We start from the raw sequence: 18221 nt of genomic DNA on the forward strand, positions 1-18221 counted from the left end.
GAATAGAGGAAACTATAATCATCTGCTCAGGTGACCCTCATCCCTCATTTCCTTTCTTTACAATATCCTACTTCATAATTTATTTTTCCCTCTATCACCTAGTCAAAATCCTTTCTTGTTCCTTTCTCCACCCCTTTTGCTACGTTTTACCTCTATTACTTTCTGCCTTTTTCTGTCCTTTCTTTCCTGAGATGAGATGAGATAAACTACAGTGTCCTTTTCCTGCTTCCTTTTATTTCCCTTCCTATTTCCCCCCATGTTCCTGTTTTCTCTTTATTTGTATTCCTTGTGGTGTATTTCGTGGTATCCCGCTTAGCAATTACACAATTAAGACAGAGAATAGTACCCACCTCTTTCCATCTAAAATCAGAGCTCAGTGCACCAGATGGAGCCCAGATTACCAATAGTGACATTTTTATTATTTGTACAATAGAGACTTTAGTACATTATTCAAAACACTTCTTATATACTGAAAAAATGGTACGTCCCAAAGCCCAAAATGGCTCCAGTATAATTGCTGCACAGCATTTTTTCAATTTTATACATATATTATTTTTTGTAAAAACTGTATCTTAAATATTATGTACAGATAGCGTCTGCAAAATGCATTCTAAACACATGATATATATTATATATACTTCAGCAATTACAATTCTCCGCATTAATACTCAAACTTAAAACTGGAAGGATTTCAACTTGCATGTGCAAATAAATAAAGAAATAAATAGTTCTGTTAAATCGCCACTAAAGTTTGTCCAACTTATAACTCGACAGCGTTTCTCTCTTCGGAGGTCAAAGTACTTTTTGTCACACAACAGAAGAAGCAGCATTCAAGTTGGGTAGGTGTAGGTACTGCAGAAAGCATGAGTACATTCACAATCAATATGAGTCATTTAAATCGGATTTCATTCACAGCTATGTACAGTGACACTGTCCTCAGGATTTGTTCAGCTCTTGTAGTAGTTTAAACACATAGAAAATGACTGTTTTTTATAGTCATATACATATATATATATATAATATATATTTGTATAACACAAATTCACAATTACAGTAGAAATACATTTTATACAGTTTTGGATAGTACATGTGTAGGTCTCGAAGTCATACTGTGCGTACTTCCATCCATAACTTTGTTATAAGTGTATTATAAAATATCACAATTTTTGAGCAAAGCTAAGGTATATCAATATATTTAGAAAGAATTACCTGAACATGTAGTAAAAAATAATTATATTATCAAACTTTTTTCTCTGTTCTCACCACAATAGCTTTAATATTTCAAACTCTAAATAGGGTTGGGTGGGTAACTGTGGTTAAGATCTCTCAACCACTCAACTGATCTGTGCCATTTTGTGTCCCTTATGTTGAATTAAGTAAATTCTAATTCTCGTTAGAAGAGCTGACACAAAATGGACACAGGGTGACACTGTCATGTCTAAAAGCAACGGACAGCGATGGATGCTGTTTTGCTCTGAATGAAACATCAGATGTTACACAGAACAGAACAAAACTCACTGTCATGAAACATCTTCAAGACGTGTTGCATTTACACAAAGACAGAAACTGAGTCTCTTCACTCTTTCTGTGGTTACTCCTGTCTTTGAATACAGTTTCTCAAGCGTGACCTTGAGCACAGGATTTTATAAGACCACGTTTTTCATGGCTCCAGCTTTAGCCAGAAATGTCTCATACAATGTTGGGTTTCCCAACCTGATATTATCCACATAAAATTTGGAACATTCACCAGAAAAGTTGGCAAATCTGAAGTTCCCTGTATACCAAGTGTCAATTAACTTCTCCCCATGGAAATTTCAAGTGTAGCCAGAAGCCTTTGTGACACAGATCAGATCTTTGCCTGGTTGTCTAAAATGGGAAAACACCAGTGAATGAATGCAGATTCACTCGTAAAGACAAAAACACTTTGTGTTATGTCTTTTGATTTTTGTAGGGATGTTCTCTTTTCTTTTTCCACGAGGAGATCAGAGTTCAGGACACATCAGCAGATGTTTGCTGATTTGAAACCAGGCTAAGAGTTAACAACAGTTTCCCTACTCACTAAAACCATGCTGCTGCACTGTGTGCTGATCAGATCTGGGCCACAAAGAGGTACTGTAAAGCTCTGATGTTTTGGGCCTGTGTAAATACAACCAGGGAGGGGCAGAGGGTCCATATGGCACTAACTAGAGAATATCAGTCTCACTGAAACTCAGTGGTATAAAACATCTAGAGTCTGGAACTCTAGAAACCAACAGAAAATGACAGACAGTGACCAATCATATGAAAACATGCTGTGATTATATCATACAACTCAAACAGCTAGGAAAGGGTGTGGCTTTTCTGTAGCAATGCTAGATGACATGATCAAAATATGGCACAGATATTATGAATAGTCTTACAGTGTGTTTGTGTGTCTCTGAGCGGTTTTATATTAGCATTTGAATTCTAAACTCAGTTAGAAGATGGTTAAGGTTTGACTATGTAAAAGCGCACAGAGCAAACCATTAAATTTGTATTGTGTATGGGATGCATATGTCTGTCCTGTATGTGTGTGTCTGCCTGTTAGTTCAAGTGCATGGCAGTGTGTGTAAACATTAGCATGACTTGCTCAATAGATGGCACTGCAGGACAAGTTAGGCTCTGCTGAAAGCCTCAGTGGGCTGAGCCTCATAAATATTGCTTTAGCTCTTTTCAGCACTGCTGTGCAAGCAACACTTTTAAAAACAAAAAACAACTAGCAGTGATGGACTATGGTAATGCTTTCTATACAGAAATAAATCAGTGGTATGCTTTCAAAAATCTTCCATTTGGAGAAAGTATCCATGTGTGTTCATAGGAGGGAATTTAGAATAATCATATTAATCACACAATTTTATAGCTGTCTGTCCAGGCCCCAAGAATAGTGCAGCTCTAGAAAACTGCAGCTCCTTATATGTACACAGTGCAGAAAGTTCCATTGCTGCACGCTAGATGGAAAAGTACCTGCAATACAGAACAGGAGACACACAGGAATAAAAGAATAAAACACAAGAAAAGAAAGAGACCAGAACAGAACACAACATAAGGGAAGAAATGTAGAGAACTGCACATAAGAATAAAATAATAAAAAAAAAAACAGTGAAGATGACAAATCATGTGCTATGTAAAATGAATCATTAAAAATCCACCATGGACATTGAAATAAAAGGCAGTGGAGAAAGGCAAAAAAAACCCCAGAATCCTAACTAACCAACAAAAACAAACTACTGAGACTGACTGGTCAGGAGATTGCCCCAAACCAACCACAAAATCCAAACTGCAGCAGCCCTGTAAGGACCGTAGAGTCCTCTGGTGGTCCGTCCAGCCGTTGATCAGGCCCCTGATCATCGGTAGACAGAGGAGCCGATATGTTTCCTATGGTACATTTGGCACTAGTATTTGCCTTTGGTCCAGCAATAGGCAAATAAATGTCTGTGTTTTCCCTAGAAAGGTATAAAAGGTGGCTCATTTTTCAGTTCCACAAGCCTTGAGGGGAAGGCAGGTGGGATGGTATGGGATGGTGATGAGCAGAGAAGAAGAAGCATTGTGGTGTTGTGTTTGTTATAAAACTATTTTTAGCGCGTGCTGCTGTCTCTCAGAACCACCAAGTCCACCGTCCGCTGGAAACTCTTCAGCAGAGAGACGGCTGTCTCGTGCTCCATGTGTAAAAAACTATGTCCGTTAGCCTGCAAGGCAAACATGCAGCACAGTCAACAGCATGTGTGTGTGCGTCGATGTATAGAGGTACGTGTGCTGCAGTATTTCTATACATTTTCAAAGTGTGAGCGTGTTTGTGGGAGGATGGAGGGTCACTGCCATCATTATCTCAGTAACACATCACTTTTGGGGAAAAGATAGAGAAGAGGAGGAGCTACAGAGTCATGCTGTAGAAAGAGAAGGGATAAAGACAAAAAAGGCCTTTTAGATGAGTTCATCCAGCTAAACTGTATTTCTGTTGAGAGAAGATGAAGGGGGAGGAAAACATAAAAGGAAAGCGAGATGACGGTTAAATGGGTAGCATTTTTATTATTTCTGTTAATTAATTAATTTAAGTGATTTATATGGGAGGCAAAAGTTAAACATACTGTTTCCTCTAGGAAAGTAAAATCCCTGCTTAACAATACATCAATTCAGCATCAACATCATGATGGACCACTAAATCTAGTCATCTGACACATCACACATAGTACTTTAGTTCAACCCTGCCTGTTCTAAAATGAAATGTGGATGTCTCTGTAACTGTAAGACATTAACAGACTTGGAAATATTTCTGGCAGCCATGATATGAGATGGCTAAATTCTGCTGGAGCTGGTTGATCTCTCATTGTTATTTCTTTTTAATTTTAGTTCAGGCCTCGTCCATTGAGGGTTTTATTTTTTAGGCTCCTTAAATAAACCTGTAAATATTTGCCTCAAGCTCTGTTACCTTAAGCACTCCAGGTGGCCACTGGCTGAATGAGATGAATGAGATGGGGGGGGGGCAGATTGCTGAAGCAACAGGTATACACACAGAGGCAGAATATACAGTCTGATAAGCAAGTACATGATTTTTGTCCTGCTTAATGCTCTGCCTTCATGTTTATAAAGTAAGAGAAGGGGTGGGAGGGTTAGGCAGCGAGAGAAGGCAGGGTGTGGCTGTTTCTAGCCCATTTGATGACGAGTGAAAGGGTGTTACCTGCAGTATCTTGTCTCCAGGCTGCAGGGCGGAGGCAGCGGGCCCGTCATGCTGTACCCTAGTAACAAAGATACCCTATAAGTCAAAATGATACACCGTTAGGACAACACAGGGACACGATGGTTTAGAATCTTTGCCTTTCTCATTCTTATCTCAATATTCACCCCCACCCTCCAAAAAAATCACATCTGCCAAAAATATACAGGCAGTTCATCAGTGTATTCACTTTTGTTCTAAATTTAGAAAGACATGCAAATTATGCAGAGATATTGTTGACAATAAAATTGCCAGTAATTCATAATTATAGAATTTTAGTCAGTTAAGAGTTTACTTATCATTAACAAGTTTAACTTTACAGAAGTTGAAAAATACATTCCTCCCAAATAGACATATTGTCATTATTTATACAGATTCGGGCTGGGCACAGAATAGACAAGAGGCATAGAAGGAGAGAAAAATATGCAGTAAATATATAAAGAATGAATAGGGGAAGAAGATTGGGTGTGGACGGGTTCTGACTAGAGGAAAGAAATAAGTAGCAGGGAGGGCAGAAGAAATTTCATCCCCCATATTTTCCCTCAATAACCCAAGGCAGAGATTGTAAAAACACCAACATCTTTTCATTGAGAGCTGAAAGATGTTTTTGAACACAGAAATTATAGGACAATGCAGCTGAACCGACTCAATAGTGTTTGCATGTGCTGAACACACAATAGCTTAACAGAAAAATATGCCATAAGGAAGTGACGCCAAGGAACTAACCAAGAACAATATGATGTAGTAGTGACAGTGCTGCAGCGCTCACATACTGCAATCTTTGAGTGAATACAGGAACAAACACACACACTGCATGTTAAAGAAGTGCATATGTTAGAAGTATTAGTCAAATAACTACACACAGTAACATTGGCATTTATACAGTGAGCTTCATACATGTATATAAATCAAATGATTTTGATAATGTGGCTACAAATTTAGTTAATTTTCTACATGGCCAATATATATAATTTGTGTCTAAACACACTTTCAAACTTCATGACGTGCCCCTGTCAGATCACATATTGAGCTCACTGTACAATACATTACAAACGTGTTTGACAGCAGCTAAAAGTTGTGCAGCGTTAGTTACAACAATTAAACATTTACAGACTATAACGCAGTCACGCACAAAGCTGCCCCGAAAAAAAAACTTCAAATTTTCTGAATTATTCAGAAAATTTGAAACACTGAGCGAAAGAGACGGAAAGAGGGAGAGAGAAGAGATGTAGAGAGAAACTTATATATTACTCTAGAATTCATGTTCTACTTTAACAGATACAGGTCAAAGAATTTAGAGGCAAAATTGTTGAAACTTTTCTTTTTCGTTATGCAGGTTTAACTGAAAAGGGACAAGAAAACATAAGCCAATTATTACATGATGCTACTCAAAAATGCTAATAATAATAAGGATCTATATTTTTACAAAAATACGAATCACTGGCATACAGTATGGGCTGTAGGTAGTTCTCTTTTTGCTAACATTAAATTGTAAATGGATGCAAACAATAAGTTTCCGACATGAGGGAGCTGCTGTCCTGTGGACTGTGCTGGACCAAAGGCTCTGAGCATCTACACCACATATGTATAATTTATCAGTCAAGCTATTTTAATAAACAGCTATTTTTAAACTATATCTTGATTAGTCTGCCATTTCTTACAGTCAAAGAAAGTTTAAAACTGTGTATTACTTGGCTGACAGTCACAAATGTATGTGGAAAGGGCTGGAGAAGCCAGTTCTCAGAAGTCACTCAGAAAAGATGATGGAGTCATAACTAGAGCCATCTGCCATTCTTCAAACTGATTTGGTCATTGATAAAACATGAAAGCAATGATTAACAGGAGAGTACACCAGAGTAGGAACAGGATTTGGGCTTTGCAAAGTAGACATACAGTACATTACATTCCTACTATAACATTAATGCATTAACATGGCTAGATAAAGCATATATCGAGACTTTGAACTAATCTCTTTCATAAAGTTTAAATAACGTAAAACTTTGACAAGAACGTTTTGCAGAATCACTTGAAACTGCTTATCTGCACTGACCCCATTTACACTGCATTAATAATGGACAAACTGCAGCTGCTGGAAGCTTTATGGGCACAAGTAGAGATAGGAATGACTAAGTAACTGTAGGAGTCAGGAAGGTTTCTAGTCAGGAAGTCACTAGGTGTGTAGTGAAAACTAATTGATGATTTGACAGTTTCTATATCATCACTTCACACCACCCGACTTAAATTCATTCACAATTTGTCACATGTGCTGTTACGAAGGCTGAATATTTAAAAAAAACTCCTCTTGTATGTTTTTTTATTTATAGACCAGGTGTCTTGTCAGCTACTTAGTAGCTCAACATCTGAATAGCAGTACGTACACTCTATCATACTTTCCATTCCTAGATCAAAGGGTTGAACATCTAAAATCACCCACGGTGTCCCAGAACTAAGCAACCTTCCTAAAATAACTGTCAGAGCTCTGTGAACAGCCTCGCTCCTTCAGACTGACGACAGCAGCATGTTTCTAGGACAGAATGCCATGTGCCTCAGGCCTGGGGCATCTGCAACCACAACAGGCTCTCAGTACATACACACACTGACAGAATCAGTCAAACTCAGAAGTAGAAATCATAAGAGTTTGACATATGATTCCAAAGACACTGTGAGTACATGAGGGCACAAATCTTTTTCCCATAAATTTACAGACAAAATATTTAAAAAATATTTAAGTTTGTTAATGCACCTTCATATTTCACAGGCAAAGATAAACAACGCATACAAAAACACAGCATTTATGATGTGCAGATGCATAAACGTGTCATTGTGATTCAAAACGGATTCTCTTATCATCATCATCCCTAATATGAGAGTTTGCCAAATTCAGGCATCATGTGTGACTTACTCCATACTCCATTGATGCATTTTACAAACACATCAGATATCTGAGTCCATCCATCCACTCTCAAAACCACGACAATTCAGGGTCATGGTGGGCTGGTGCTAATCCCAGCTGACACTAGGCGAGAGGCGAGGTATACCCTTGACAGATCACCAGTCTATCACAGGGCCATATATCTGAGTCTCAGCTATATTAGTGATGTGCAAGGAAAACTGATTCCATCAACACTTCAGGGTTTGTTACCCTTTTAAATTCAAAACCTCTCTTAAGTCTCAGTTTTTGGAGAAAACCACAGACTCACAGTGACTCAAAGTTAACCAAGTCAACTGCTGCCCCACAGACAGACAGACAAACAGACAGACAAAACACTGCAGTAACGAGCAGCAGTTTCCATGGCAACTCTGAGGTAAAGCCGGGGAGGCTGTGATTGGCTGGCAGGCCAGGTCGGGTCGTACCATGTCAGTGGGTTTGAAGGGGTTCCCCTGGCCACTGATGCCACCAGAGATGCTGAAACCAAGACCAGGGTTCTTCTCTATTCTCACACACAACTATAAAAAGTGGAAGGAAAGAAAAAGAAAGACAGACAGAAAGAAAAAAGAAAGAAAGACAACTCCAAGTGAAATACAGACATCAACAATCTCTATACAAGCTTAGAGTAGACAGACAACATATACAGCAGTGGAGGAGTACTTTCATGTAGGGTGTGACACGTTCTGGCAGCTTTACTGGAGGTCCTCTGTTCTCTGGCAACAACAATTACACCACAAATATCCATAGAGTTTTCTGTTTGGCATAATGAAAGCCATCTCATACTAGAAAAACAAAACCCCTCAGGAAGATCAGCTGATCTGCCTGCTGCGAATGACTTCATGTTCCTATCTATACTGGTGCACTGATCTCCATCTGTGAAATATCTCAGATTTAGAACTACGCCTCCGTGGCTTTTTCTAGACCTGTTTCTTCTCAAACAGTCTCTGTCAGGTGGATAAAATTACACTTGGATATAGTGGTTATCATTGTACTTTATCTCCTTTAGTTCACTTTTTACTGGCCTTAGTTGGAACTATCTAGAGATTCCCAAAGCGCAGAATAAGGCAAGCTTTACAAAAAAAGTGGAACTACATTTAATGGCTATACACATACATTTTTCATCTTGTATCAGTTTTTTGTATTGGCATTTACGGTTGTTTTATTTGTAAATCTGTTATTTGACATTATGTTTTTAATGTTTGCAGGGATTCAATTTAAACCAAACCAAATCTAAATCCTCTTGCCACAATCATTATCTGATTTGGTGACCATCTTGTCCCAATATTAACAAATCAGGTCTGCCACATGAACCTCTCCAGTCCTAGTTTACTGTCATCAACTGCAGTTTGTACAACTTTCAATCAACACCTGGAAATATTTAGTGACAGCCTGAGCTAAAGATAGCTGAGCTCAATTGACGCACAAACTCAGCTTATCAAATCATTCACCTTTACTTGTAGTGTAGTGAATGGACCCACATTCACAAAACTAACTTTCTTAATAACCTAATTACTGTATGTTTAACTGTAAGTTGAATGCAGCCTATTTTCAAACAGACTTGGAAGACAGTGTGGAATGAGGTCTGCAGACAGACAGATGGGCAGAAAGACAGATACCTGTTCCTGGAAACCATCTGTGCTCTTCTGGCCTTTAGTCTGTAACAGGCAGCGAGCGCTCTGAGGCCGAGGGTTGGTGTGAGTGGTCATGACAACCTGGTTGCTGTGCACCATGCCTTGGTTGCCATGATACTGGGGGTTGGTGGCAGGAAGGGAGGGCTGATGGGAGCTGTGGGAGGTATGGGGGTTGTACTGGGCCTGGTTTCCAGACGAGGACAGGGCCATCGGCAGGCCAGCACTAGGGTAAGCCTGACCAGGATTAGGAAGGCCTGGGTAGAAAAAAGAGAGCAACTGGAAGCAGTCTTCCTAATATCGATTTTTTATGTTGGCTGTTGATTACAACTGTTCACTATAATATTACCTGGTAAGTGGAAGCTTCATATTTAAAGCTCTGGCTAATTTTTTTTACACTTTTTATGCTACAGTACATCAAACTGAATTTAAGAAAAATAAAAACTAAGAAAATCTGTCAATACCAATCAGAATAAACACCAGCATATGCTAATTTCCTAACAAATACTACTTGTAACCTGAATAATTCAATCCAAAATAAGTCTCTACAAACACAGACAAGCCAACATTATTACCATTTACCTTGAGACATGTTGCCTTGGTACTGCCCCACTCCCCCAGAGGGAACCACTGACAGGGGAATCCCTTGTTGGTATTGGCCCGCTTTGTTCATCATCCCCTCATAGCCCTGCTGCCCAACAACACGATGAGGCGTAGTGGCCGAAGAGGAGGAAGACGAAGTGACGATCATGGTGTTGTGGGATTGGTGGGAAGGGTTGTGGGAGTGGGCACTCTGTGGACAGAGGAGGGGTAGTTAGAGACCATGAAAAAGACCAATGCCACAAGAATAGATAATGAAAATGCCTGTTTAGTTGCACTGTAAAGAATGTACGCAAGTTATACAAAGCTCAGTGTAAAATAGGCTAGAAAAAGTACTGGATGAAACAGTAGAAATTAGACACCAGCTCACCTTTTTCATGAGGTTGTCAGGTGGTACATCCCTTCGGCCAAGTGAGTATGGAGCCCACTGGTTGCTCCCTGACATCCCCTCCTGGTCATTGTCCAACATAGCGGCCTGCTGAGAAGGGGTCTGAGAAAGAGAGAGAGAGAGAGAGAACGAGAGAGAGAGAGACTGTTAATGAAAATCAAACCATCAAAACAAACATGTCACTCAAGCATAAACGTTTGCCTGTTAAGATGAGTGACCTTTAGGTAATATTGTATTATGGTTTAGGTATGATTATAACTTAACTGTAGTTTAATAAATGGATTCCTCTTCTGTGAGAAGAAAATTCTTTTTTTGTGTAATTTTAGCACTGGTCAATGTGATCTGCTGTTATTTTTTACTGCCCTTCCATCAATACTAATAGCTGATATATATGTACAGATATATACAGTGCATTCAGAAAGTATTCAACCCCCTTTCACTTTTTAAAAATTTAGTTATGTTGAAGTCTGATGCTACAATTGTTTAAATTCATTTTTTTCCTCATTAACTGTAATAGATGTTTTTTTATATTTCTATTTCTAGCCTCTTGGTAAAAACTGAAAGTGGTTTTCATTTTCTCTCCATAAACAATGGGATAAAATGAACACACAATTTGCTGACAAAATTTTTAACCGTTTTGGGTAAAGCATTTTTTCTCTGTGCTTTTCTTATTGGTTTGAAGTAGGCAGGGCTCAGTTAAACTATACTCAGTACCATTTAGCAATGTCTGTAAATTTATGGGAAAAAACCCTGTTTGGCATTAAATGTTATTAAATCCTGATTGGCATACAGAAGTATGTGACATCTTTTTCTTAATAAAAACAAATGATCTGACACATGGTGAGCTGCAAAAAGGTTAATTGTGATGCAGACATACAACAACTCTATGTGTCACACAACAAAAATCTGTCTGTAGACTGACATAAGACAGAAACATGTTTTATGACGGCAAGGGCAAACATCTCTTTGCTGAGCTGGTTCAATATCTGCTGTTTTGGTAATCTTCAACCCCAACATCACAGCCAGAATTTGTTTGTTGGCTTCTACCTTTGATGATATAAGTTGCATTTAGTCATGTCGAGAAAGATTCATGAGATTAACACATCATACCCAGTTCGAAATGGTAGACAATGTACAGGAGTTAAAATTAGAACAGCAATAATGGCACAGAGTTAAATAATAATAGTGCATGGTACCTGCAGTTGGATGAAGAGGCAGTGACAGCTATTCACTAGAATTACCTATGTGTGGAGTAATAACAGCAGTGCCAGGGGTTCATTGTTCTCAGATACTCACAGCATTAGCAGACGGAGGAGGAGGTAGTGGCAGCCAGCGGCCAGCAGGGGGCTCATGCTTAGTGTTATTGAAAAGGTTAAAGTTCAAAGTGCTGCTGCGCCCCTGGCCGTGACCCCCGCCCTGACAGAGCATGCCCAGCGTGAGCGTGTTGTGCTTTAGGACACCACTCTGATTGGAGAAGACAACATCACATGACATGGGTGAATGTAGTGTGGAAGGGGGGCGGAGCCAACACAGCAGGCTGCAGCGTGGCGAAACACACTGTGAGCTCCACAAACAAATAAACAACAACTATAACACTGATTAAACAGCAACTATAACACTGATAAAACAACAACAACACTGCAGAGTTGCTGAAAGCACAGAGGAATGTTAGCTAGTGACTGCTTAATACACAAAGGATATTGTGTGTCATATAAGCCACAACTGGTGGCTCAATTTATTCCAATATTAGTGTGCAATTCTTCACAGTTTTAGAGTTTAATAGCAACATGTATGGATATTTAAACAAACAATAAGCACAGTCCCTAACTGAAAACTAATAATTACAATGTTTTATTGTGATATGCTTCCTTTTAACACCATCCTCTGTCCAGATGTTTACATTTGTTGACTTTGTTTTGACAAGGTGGGTGAATTTTGCACCATATAACTGCTTGTGTAAATCATATGAAGCATTATATTCTGCATGCTATAAAAGATTCTTATCCTGTGTGCTTCAGGCCCCCTCCCCACTCCGTCTGATTATCCTGTCTGTTGGAGCGCCGGTTCTGATTAAAAAATTAGCTTGACATTTTAGAAAATGTGTTTCTTGTGTTCTTTCTAAGGACTAGATGAGAAGACTGATAGCATTCTCATGTCTATGGTAAACAAGAAGCAGTAGCTCAGGCTGACGGAGCAACAGTTTGAAGTGGACACACATGCAGCCAAACACAAATCTGGTCAACCTTACAACACAGACTTACACAAATACAGACAGGGAGGCCTTCCGAATGCCGTATATGTGTGAGAGTGAATGTGTGCATGTGCATCTCCCTCTTCAGTGTGTCTGCACTGCATTGACGTACCCTGTCCAATCGTTTGGCCTCTATGTGCCTGAGTAGTTGTTGCCTCCAATCGGCAGGCATCTTGGAGGTGATGTCTTCAGGTTTCTGTGGTATGACAGGTCTTACTTTGATGGTGTCATCAGGTGGTTTCTCAGGGCAGGTTGCCAGGGTGTAGTCAGGGGGCATCTTCTCCAACAGGGCAGCCATGGTGGGACGAGCTGACACCGGACGGGCCTGAGGACAAAAGTAAAAATTTCATAAGAAATTCAATTAGACTTGACTGCGATGCAATTATTCAATCTAAAGCTGCAACAATCAATATTTTTCTAATAATAATAGAAACATATGCTATATGTGGACAGTGTCACTTGTAATGAATAACCTACAGAGAACTGGCAAAAACAGTATATTTGAACTAACTGTTCTGATTTTATGGCCTGTAACCCTAATGTTTTGGTTAACCACTCCATTCAACCTCATTAACCTCATCAATCTTAGAGCTACAGTGAGAAGCTAGAAAGCAGCTTCTCAGCCAGAGACTAGCAGATGACCTGAATGTCTCCTATTGCAGGTTTGAAAAGAGTCCCTTCACACCTCTCACCCATATGAATGGGCGCTTGGCGTGCAAAATCATCATCCCTGAAATCTTCCACCAGAAGCTCACCCAGCTCACAGTGCCCATCTCCACTTGTCAGTGGCTTGCCAGCTTTCTGACTGACAGGAGACAGCAGGTGAGGCTGGGTAGTGGCAGCTCAGGAGGTTTAACCTTCCACAGGAGCTGCTGGTCACCTTCTACATCACCATCATACAGTCATACAGTCTGCACTGCAATCTTTGTCTGGTTTGGATCAGCCACCAAACTACACATGAACAGACTGCAATAGACAATTCAGTCTGCAGAGAGGATCATCGGGACCAATCTTTCCTCCATCCAGGACTTGGCCTGGTCCATGGCCAGGAAACCGGGAAGGAGCATCTCTGCAGACCCCTCACACCCTGGAGGCAAACTGTTCAGACTACACCACTGTATTGAGATGCATGACATTATGCCACATTTAAGTGTCCTGTGGTATCATAAAGATAGAACAACAACTATAATAGAACTAATAGAACATGAGAATAGCAGGTAGATAAGCAGAAAGACTGCAGTAATGAAGAAACTAAACTAACCCATCATGGGGAAGATGGAGCTGACCCTCCACATTAAAAAGTAAAGACTGCAAGACTCAGACTGTGGTCAAACACACTCAGTTAACTGTCTTTTAGCATCCTTCCTTTGGTCCACACCTTCATCTTGAAAGGAGCCAGATAAAAGGCTTTCCGCATCTAATCAGTATGCTGCTGGCCACCTCCCTAGTACTATTTCAGGAAAGTCTGACTTGGGGCAAACCCAGAGCATCCTGTAAGGATTATTTATGGACTTGGGATTGCCTTGAGATCTGGGATATGGCTTAAGTATAGGGCACTGGCGCTACTCTGCATAGGCTGCTGCTACAAAGGCCTGGACCCAGGTAAGTGGTGGTATTTTTCACAGATGTGTGGGGCTATAAATATTTCATTTAATTAATACTAAAATATATTAATTTCAGTGGATCACTGAAAAGCTCTAAATTCATAAGTCAATCAACCTGTTAACAGAATTAATCAGCAACTATTTTTCCTATTTTAAACTGCCAAAAACATTCAGTTGTAATATTAATGGTGTCTGGATTATGATGCTTACAGTAAAAACAAGTTGTAACAGTTAAAGTTTAGAAAAGTTGAGACATAAAACCAACAACACACAGGCTCTTATAGCAGCAGCTATGTCTGGTGACAGTCAGTCTACCTGAGATGCTCCATAGGTCTCAGTACTGTAGCTCCTGGCAGACAGGGGGCGGCGCTGTGTCAGGCTCTTGGTCGGATAACCAATCATGGGTTTCTTCTGCTCTTGGTAGTTAGAATATTCGTCATCATAGCGGCCGTTTCTCTTGCTATGCAGCATCTGGCTCTGGCTGTCGGCCATGTTGGCCAGAGCAGAGTGCTCCATGGGGGTGGAGTAGGGAAGAGCCCGACCGTAAAGAGGGGGGTCCACCTGAGGAGGAAAGAGAAGTTTACAAGAGCAGAAATAAAACAACAAAATCCACATTTAAAACAATTCAACATTATCCCCATGATACATTGGATACACTAACACAAAACAGATTTCAAAAATTGGTGCATATAAACATTGATATTTAAAATCTGAAATAAACGTCTCGGTGCACATTAGCCCTCAGAATTCCCAAAATGCCTCTGGAATGCAGAGTTTTTAATGTTGTGTATTAAAACACACTGTGTTTTAATAAAAGCACCAGTTCCAATTTTGTTTTTAAAACTGTAGAGACAATGTAAATGAAGTACACTTCAATATAGTTTGTATGATTGGGAAAAATGCAGCTTCATTAGAAAACTCGTCAGATAAAAATCAAAGTTCTGTACTACTTGTTTTTGCTCAGGTAATACTGTCTATATTTAAAGTTATGACATAAATACAAAAACAAAGGAGAAGAAATATTTTTATACTCATGGCAGTTAGAGTCAACTATGATTGTTAGGTTGTGGTGATAGCTTTAATAAAAATTGTTTCTATGACATTATTCATTTTTGACATTTCTAATACATAAACATACACAAATCAGCATAATTTTGCAAATGGGTAGCTCCTACCTGTTGCCTGTATTGAGCTTCTTGCAGCGCCTCCTGCTGGGCTTCATGGACTCTGCGGAATAAAGCAAGCTCTGTAGAGCTCACCAATGAATCTGCTCTCCTCAAAAACCCTGGCCTGGATCGCTGTGCTGGGATCGGCTGCTGCTGCTGGCTGGACAGACCGTCCTGGCTGATTGGTGACTGTGGAAATGAAAACATCTCCAGTGGTGGATATGCACGATACCGAGGGCTCACCAGCTCCTTGGGTAATGTCTTCCCTGTTTGATTAATGTACTCCAAGGCCTTTGATGAGTGGTTGACATAATCCGGTGTGTTGGGGAAGGGAGGGGGAACCCGACGGTCCATGGTCACCTGATTGGTGAGAGTAGGTACCAGTGAATCCATGAGAAGTTTTAGGGAACACTGTTGTGGTTTAAATAACTGATGAAGTTTTTAAAGTGACTATACAACTGCATTATTGGCCATGGCAATATACACCATGCACAACCACAAAAACAAATAGGTTTCCTGCTTTTTCACAATAAAAGGTCCAAGTTCTTCCTAACACAGGAAAGCATGCACCCTCACATGCAGAGTACATATATGTAGATTCACATTAATGCCTTTACTTTACTTAGTTTGCCTTTACTTTTAATTTAGAGAATCCATCAAGTATGATAAGTATAATTTATAAAAGCTATTTAGTAAAACACAAAATGCTTATCATGTTATTTAGGTTTTGTGATTCAGTGTTGATGAATTTTTCAACTGAAAGCAAATAAATTATTTTCAAAATCTACTTTAAGAAAGAGCTACTAACCTGGGGATTGTAGTTCTGGTCGAAGTGGTAAGCTTTCTGTGGGATGGCAGGTTTCTGGTTCTGTCCTAGCTGGTTCTGGTTGCCAGTTCCATGTCCTGGGAATCCTAACTCATCGTCTAACATGGGGGCAGACTGTGAGCGAGCCATACTGGTCTGCTCCATAGAACCGGGCAGCTCTGGGCGGTCCAAACTGGTCTGCTGCTCAATGGAAGAACTGTAGCTGTCCATGGGAATACTGGAGAGAAAAAGATCTTCCTTCAGCAGCCTTAACTTTGCGGTCACATGACTTTCTTATGTAATATCTGATATCTGATTGTGAAGGAAGCTAATCATATCACTAAACCTACCTGTAGACCTTGTAGGAGCCAATGTCAATCTCATCAATGCTCTGTGACTTCTTAAACTTGGACCTTGTCTCCTTCATCATGGGGGACAGGCGGTCTGAGCTTTTACTCATCACCACCGTCACCTTGTTGACCCCAGTGACACTGAGCTGATCCTTTCTGTTCTGCTCCCCCGGATTGTCATGGTACGTCCAGCTGCCGGGCAAAGGCCCAGCTGCTTGTTCCAGCCTTACAGCAAAACACAATGTCATGACTCAAAAAAGCAAACTAGGGGATAATGTTAGAAGAAATAATGAAAGGATCCAGCAGCTTTATAAAAACTAATTTTCTGCAGAAATCGATTGGTTCAAACAATAATAGTTATACTACTTACAGACTTGAGTTTATAGCTACAGCAAACAGTTACTGTTATCACAAGTTAATCTGCATATTCTTTTTTGATTAATTTATTATTTATCTATACCATAAAATTTTTTTAAAATAATAAGACGCTTGTTTTGTCCCATGAAAACTCTACTGAATGTGCAATTTTCCATGTACCTTGAGTCCATCTCCTTGCGGTCAGGGTTGGGGCTGGACGTTGGTGTCAGATCCAGCTTGGAGGGAAAAGCAGTCCTGTCCTCTAGTGGGCTAGGGGTCCGAGTCCAGTTCTGCCAAGGATTCTGTGGCGGTCCGGAGGATTGTGTTTCATTATCCGTGGTGGAGCGCTGGTTGCTGTGGAAGGGGAGCGTCTGTGTGTCCAGTTCCAGAGGTACTCCTACGATTCGCTCTTGCCTGAGGAGTGGGCGTCGTCCGTGTGTCGACTGACTACGAGGTTTGGAGCCCAGCGGAGGGTTTCCTTGACTTGCAGTAGATACTGGAGGATCCAGAGGAGACTCTTCAGCATCAAAACCTGTGTTGTCATAGTGAGGAGCCTCAGACCAATCAAAGGGCTCACTCAGTGGGCGTCGATCCCCACGCTGCTGTAGGGTACCTGATGGAGGGGTTTCTCTCTGAGACAGCAGGGGCTTGGAGTCAATAGGTTTGGGGAATGACTGGGCAAGTCTACAAATAGACAAAATATTAAACACTAATTAGTCTGAAAAATAATAAAAAGAGGTGAATTATTCTGCAGTCTCACACTTAATTTGTGTTGTATATTGTATTTAATCAAACTCAGTGGGCACTCTTTCTCTTCTGATGATATCTTTAAAACATGAATTTGGCCAACAACCACATTTATTGTAATTAATGAGCCGTCTTGAACAGAAAATATTATTTCCTTCAACCTCACTCACAGGCACTTGCAGTTTGCATATACCACATGTTTCACAAGTACATAGACAAAGGGACAAGTACACAGACTGTGATCTGTACATCACCTCCCAGCCGTGAAATAACAACTTCAATGTCAAAAAACACCAAAACAAACTTTCAACCTGCAGGGGCTACTAAAAATGAGGAGATGAATGTGAAGAGTAAGGATGTAGAAATGACTTTTCCATTAATGTGGAAAAGCAAAAGGTTATTTTTTGAAGGCTTTGGTGTCAAAAAGTAAACAGAAAAAACTAATTATCAGGGTACAATCATGCAATTCCAACTGAAGAGCAAATACTTAATGCTATTTCTATTTTTACATTCAGTGTCAATTTTAAAATCCAGTGTTAATTTTTTAAAATGTCGATATAGTCTCCTGAATCAGAATCTAGTCAGTATCACTGAAGCTAGTCTGAAAATGTCATAAATATGGCAGGTATAAGTTGATAGTTGTTGACATTTCAGATTGGAACTCAAG

At 40.0% G+C, this 18221-nt stretch overlaps 1 protein-coding gene across 1 annotated transcript in view; it reads right to left on the minus strand.

Annotated features, from left to right (window-relative positions):
• Positions 1–397: 397 nt before the first annotated feature.
• lrrc7 (leucine rich repeat containing 7) overlaps positions 398–18221 on the minus strand; it is a 58442-nt gene continuing 40618 nt past the window's right edge. Inside the window, exons 20-33 of the mRNA XM_026323306.1 lie at positions 16988–17491; positions 16451–16675; positions 16104–16338; positions 15305–15655; positions 14445–14690; positions 12638–12850; positions 11571–11738; positions 10257–10376; positions 9869–10079; positions 9275–9543; positions 8084–8176; positions 5456–5508; positions 4694–4751; positions 398–3704 (exon numbers count right to left, since the gene is read on the minus strand). Of these exons, the coding sequence (XP_026179091.1) occupies positions 3594–3704; positions 4694–4751; positions 5456–5508; positions 8084–8176; positions 9275–9543; positions 9869–10079; positions 10257–10376; positions 11571–11738; positions 12638–12850; positions 14445–14690; positions 15305–15655; positions 16104–16338; positions 16451–16675; positions 16988–17491 (2857 nt within the window). The 3' untranslated portion in view covers positions 398–3593. The remainder of the gene's footprint in view (positions 3705–4693; positions 4752–5455; positions 5509–8083; positions 8177–9274; positions 9544–9868; positions 10080–10256; positions 10377–11570; positions 11739–12637; positions 12851–14444; positions 14691–15304; positions 15656–16103; positions 16339–16450; positions 16676–16987; positions 17492–18221) is intronic.

This window comes from Mastacembelus armatus, chromosome 4, assembly GCF_900324485.2.
Source record: "Mastacembelus armatus chromosome 4, fMasArm1.2, whole genome shotgun sequence".
Taxonomy (NCBI): Eukaryota; Metazoa; Chordata; class Actinopteri; order Synbranchiformes; family Mastacembelidae; genus Mastacembelus; species Mastacembelus armatus.